The 4692-nt window shown below is 65.6% G+C and overlaps 1 protein-coding gene across 1 annotated transcript in view; it reads left to right on the top strand.

Annotated features, from left to right (window-relative positions):
• The window catches only part of TTYH2 (tweety family member 2), a 28344-nt gene that overhangs the window by 8258 nt on the left and 15394 nt on the right, over positions 1 to 4692 (top strand). The window contains exon 3 of the mRNA XM_012732988.1: positions 2415 to 2526. Within this exon, the coding sequence (XP_012588442.1) occupies positions 2415 to 2526 (112 nt within the window). The remainder of the gene's footprint in view (positions 1 to 2414; positions 2527 to 4692) is intronic.

Genomic DNA, 4692 nt, shown 5'->3' on the forward strand with positions numbered 1-4692 from the left:
GCGGCGGCGAGGGAGGGCGGCGGCTTGGCCTCGTGAGGCTGCAGTCAGGGGCCTCTGGCACACGAGAGGCAGTGTGAGGCACCGTGACGCCCAGGATAGGGGTTCGAAATTGAGATTGGGGGGCCGCGGACTTGGGGCACAGCGGGGGGGCAGGGGCTTGGCATGGGGGGCGCAAGCCTGCAGGGCTGGGCAGCTGCCGTGCCAGTGCGGGGCACAGAGAGGGCAAGGCAGAGGCCAGCCAGGTCCGAACGGAGCTCGGCCAGTGGCCACTGCGCCCAGACCCCGAGCCCAGGTTGGAGCAAGGTGGACAGGAGAGAGGCCGGGGAGGGGCCGAGGAGAGGGGTGCCGTGAGGCTGGAGTAGGAGGGGGCCTCAAGTCCGGCTCTGGCACGGGGACCCCCGAGAAGACGGAGACTGAGCCTTAGAAGGAGTAGCAAGGAGAGGTTCCAGGCACAGTGACTTTAGATTTGGGGGAGAATGACATGGCACCCCTGCGGGCGCGTCTCTTCCCTCCAGCCGAGCGGCCCATCAGGACCCAGGGCACCGGGGGAGCGAGACCCTCCTTGGGCAGCCGGGCAGGCCGGTCTGGGACGGCCACGTGCCGCGCACTGCCCCCGACAGCGCCAGGGAGAACTTATTTCAGCGATGGCCCCACAAAGAACACCCCCGTTCTCGCAAACGGGGAAAGGGAGGTTAGGAGGCGGGAGCCCGTGGGATGCTGCATCCCAGAAAGAGCTAAATCAGGGCGCCGCCAGCTAGGAGAGAGAGAGAAACCCCAGGACGGCTTCGGCGCTTCCGAGCCGGTAACGCCCAGCCGGCGCAAGCCGAGGGTGAGGGGCACACGCTGTGTTCCTGCTGCTCCCGCGCCACGTCAGCCCTGCGGGCGCCGCCGCTGAGCGGCCCGGCTGGGGCGCACAGCCGTGTGGGCGCTCTTCCCGGGTGGCACCCGGGGACCCGCCGACGTCGATCCAGTGGCCAGCCTGGACCTGGCCCCGCACAGGTGGCCCTGCCCTGGCGAGCACGGACTTGGCCAGGGCAGCCCAGAGGGAGGCTCCTTTGCAGTCCCCCAGGGAGTCCGCCCTGGGTCCTGTCCCGGTTTTCTGGCCGTGTAAATGGAAGCTTGTGTACGTGTCTCTTCCCCCAAATTTAGTGTTTCGGGTGAACACCAGGAGGCTACTTTCACCGGATCCCCGCCGTGTGCGGGCCAGATAAGCTGGGATGGATGACGGAGGCAAGATTTGGGGTGATGCGTTCAGGCTGGAATGTTGGACTAAAACCAAGTAGATGAAATTTCACAGGGATTGATTTCAAGTTCTGCTTTTGGTTAAAAAAAAAAAAGCCAAGGCAGCTCTATAGGAAGGCGGGTCGCCAGAGCAGCAGGCCCTGCAGAGAGGCGGGGTGGCCGCCCTGTGCGGTTGGGGTGCTCCTGAGGGCCCTGGGCACTGCCTCCCTGGACCTGAGCTCATGGGGCCGCCGGGCCTGGGTGACTCAATGGGGGCCGTGGTTAAGGGTGACGTTGATCAACAGAGGGGACGGCAATGGTGAGGACAGGCGTCCGGGGGACATGGGACTCGGAGAGCAGGAACCAGAGGGTGTCCTGGAGCCATATGGAGATGTCTGGGGGTGTCTTGCAGCATTGGGGACTTATCCAGTTCTCCCCTTGGACAGCTGAAAACCGGGGTGTGTGGCTGCAGGCGGTAGGTGGAAGGAGCCCTCTCTGCAGGTGGCTGCTTTCGGGGGGCGGCCGGAGGGCAGAGTGCATTGTGGACAGGGAGTCTCCAGTGCCTGCAGGTTTCAGGAGAGACTTGGTGGTCTTCCCAAGACTCAGTGCTCCCCACCTGTGTCAGTCACCTGGGGACCTGGTCAAAGGGGGCCGCGGGCCCCAGCCGGACCGACTGCATTCAGTCCCCGAGGGCTGGCCAGCAACCTCCGCCTCCCAGCCAGCAGCACGGTCGGGGGCCAGCTGGCCCTCAACTCCACTGCTCCCCAGGAGAGTTTCACCCCGCTCCACTGCAGCTCTGTGACATTCTAGAAAGGCAAAACTGGGGGGAGAGCGGGGAGACTCACGGATGCCAGGGTCAGGGCGGGGGGGGAAGAATGGGAGTGACGATTCTTTGTGTGACCCTATAGAGGGGGCACCGGTGGGACATTTGTCCAGACCCCTAGGAATTGCGCAGCAGGAGTGTTCCCTAATGTCCGCTACGGACCTGGGGTGACAGTGGCGAGTTAGGGCAGGCTCCACCGTGCCAACCCCCCACTCCGGGGGGAGACGTGGAGCATAGGGAGGCCGTGTATGGGGGAGCAAAGGGTGATGGGAACTGTCCTCTCCATTCAATGTTGCGGTGAACTTAAAACTGCTGTGGAGCACAGCCTGCTGAGGAAGCCTCCCCTGGGGCCCCTGACTCTCTTGCACAGTGCGGCGGTGGGTGCTGGCTTCTACGGCAACAGCGAGACCAATGATGGGGTGCACCAGCTGCTGTACGCCCTGGGCAACGCGAACCACACCTTCTCCGCGATGGACGCGCTGGTAAGACAGCTGGCCGGCCAGGCCACCGTGAGGTCATGTGCTCAGAACAAGGGCCCCACTCACACCCAGCCAGCTCCGTGCCGACGGGGGCTGGACTCCCCGTGGGCCGCAGTTGGCCCTACCAGGCAACTTCTGCTCCCCTCCCAGGCAGGGGCAGCGACAGGGACAGAGCGGGGAGCAAGACGAGCCCTGAATGGGGCCTGGGGGGTGCGGGCCGCCCTGGGGTCCATCCCAGGCCTGGTCAGGACAGCTGGCCGCTGTCCCGTGTGTCCAGGGAGACCCTGAATGTTTTGAATCACCCACTGTGTTTTCCTTATTCCCCGAGTGCTGCTGTAGTGTATTGCAGGCTCCGAGAGATGTCAAGGGGGAACATTCTTCAAAGCAGTGGGGCGTCCTGGAGAGGGGGCCCCCGGCTCTGGCTTCCAGGAGTCGTGGCTGCAGCTGGGGCTCAGGGTGAGGGATCACGCTGGGCTGACCGGGAGCAGCGACTCTGCTGGGTCTCTGCCCCGAGACACGCCAGGGCACTCGGGGTTCTCAGGCCCTCCTGTGCCTGCCCCGTGAGCTGGTCCCAGGATGACCCCAGCGGCCAAGGCGCCCGGCTCCAGGGACCCTCGGGGAAGCCGCTCCGGCCAGCCACTGGGCTCCCGATCCCCTCACTTGTCCCCGCAAGGAGGGTCTTCAGCAAACGGCCGATCGGTTTACGCAGGAGCCCTGTCCCCAGGGGTCTCTGCGCCCTCCCCAGGGGCTGAGCTGTCTGCAAGCTGGACCGGGACACCCTGCCGGGAGGGTGGGGGCCAGTGGGGCCAAGGACAGCCTCGGGGCGCCAGACACGGCCTGAGCAGCACACGGAGCCCTGGGTCTGGCCTGGCTACTGCCCTCTGGCTCTGCCTCCCTCACTCCTGCACCCTCCAGCTCCAGAACTCCCCCCGAGAGCATGGGGCAGCCCAAAGGAGCACCCCCTGCCCAGGGTCCGGGGCGGTGACCCCTGCCTGTGACTGCTGAGGGAAATGCCCACACTCCCCAGGGCATTCACATGGGGCCTTAGCCCCCTCTCGGCCCCATGAGGCTTGTGTGGGAAGGTGAGCTGGGACCCCAGGCTGGGCCCGTCCACCTGAGGGCTGACCGCTCCAGGTCTGGGTGGACATTTCCAGAAAGCCAGCCTCCAAAGTCCCCGTGTGCACTGCTTGTCCTCTCTGCGTGTCTGAGAGTGAAGGCCGAGTCCCAGGCGCTCGTGAGGGTCCAGCCCACCGGGAGCTGTTCCTTCCTGGGACACCCCCATCCCCACGCCCAGGTGCCGGGCACGGGCAGCTTTTCTTGAGTAGAGGCCATTCAGGACCATGAGGCGAGGTGTGGGCCTCGCCTCGGCGTGGGCACCCCATTCCCAGTCCCCAGGACTGCAGGAGGGGCAGCAGACCGTGAGGGCTCCCCAGACCCAAGAGGTGAAGGCCCCGTATCAGACGTGATACAGATACGCCCGGGTCCAGGAAAGGTCCCGGTCATCTTCAAAGTGCCGGTCAGATGGGGGCGGCGGTGACGACGAGCGCCATTACTGTCACTGCCGTACTGCGTACATGCCATAACCGCGGTTATACTGCTGTAACCATGGCGAGAGGGGCCAGGATTGCTGGGGGCTGGGGAAGGTGGGACTCAGGAGCCAGGTGAGGTGACTCAGGCCTGGGCCACAGCCAGGGGGACCCGCCCACTCCCCTTTTCTGGACCAGAAGCCCTAGGCCTGAGCCTTCCGCCGTGCGGGAAGCTGGTGCCGGGCAGCGGGGCTCAGGCAGGCCTGACGGACTCTGGCCCAGCCGCTTGCTCTGACTGGGGGCCCAGAAGCGCCATTTTGGAGTGCCAGTGAGGCCTGCCACCGCCCCCTCCGGACCCTAGGGAAGGGGCCCCGGGCTCCAGTGTCCCGCTCAGGAGACCAGGCACACCCTCACTAGGGACGACAGGCCCTTTGAACCCCACCCTGGGCCTCTGGGCCCCAAAACCGAGGGGCACAGGGAGTTGGCGTTCCTGCCCCAGGCTGGGAGCTGGATCAGAAGCCAGAACCTTGGGCCCTGTCCTTCCCTTCGGAGAGCCAGGCGCCTCCACCCCTCTGGCTCCTGGGCCCTCTGCCCTTCAGCAAACCTCATTAAGTGTCAGCCTTCCCAGCGGTTCAGACTTGAG

This window comes from Condylura cristata, unplaced genomic scaffold (genome assembly GCF_000260355.1).
Source record: "Condylura cristata isolate star-nosed mole 26May11 unplaced genomic scaffold, ConCri1.0 scaffold00038, whole genome shotgun sequence".
Classification (NCBI taxonomy): domain Eukaryota; kingdom Metazoa; phylum Chordata; class Mammalia; order Eulipotyphla; family Talpidae; genus Condylura; species Condylura cristata.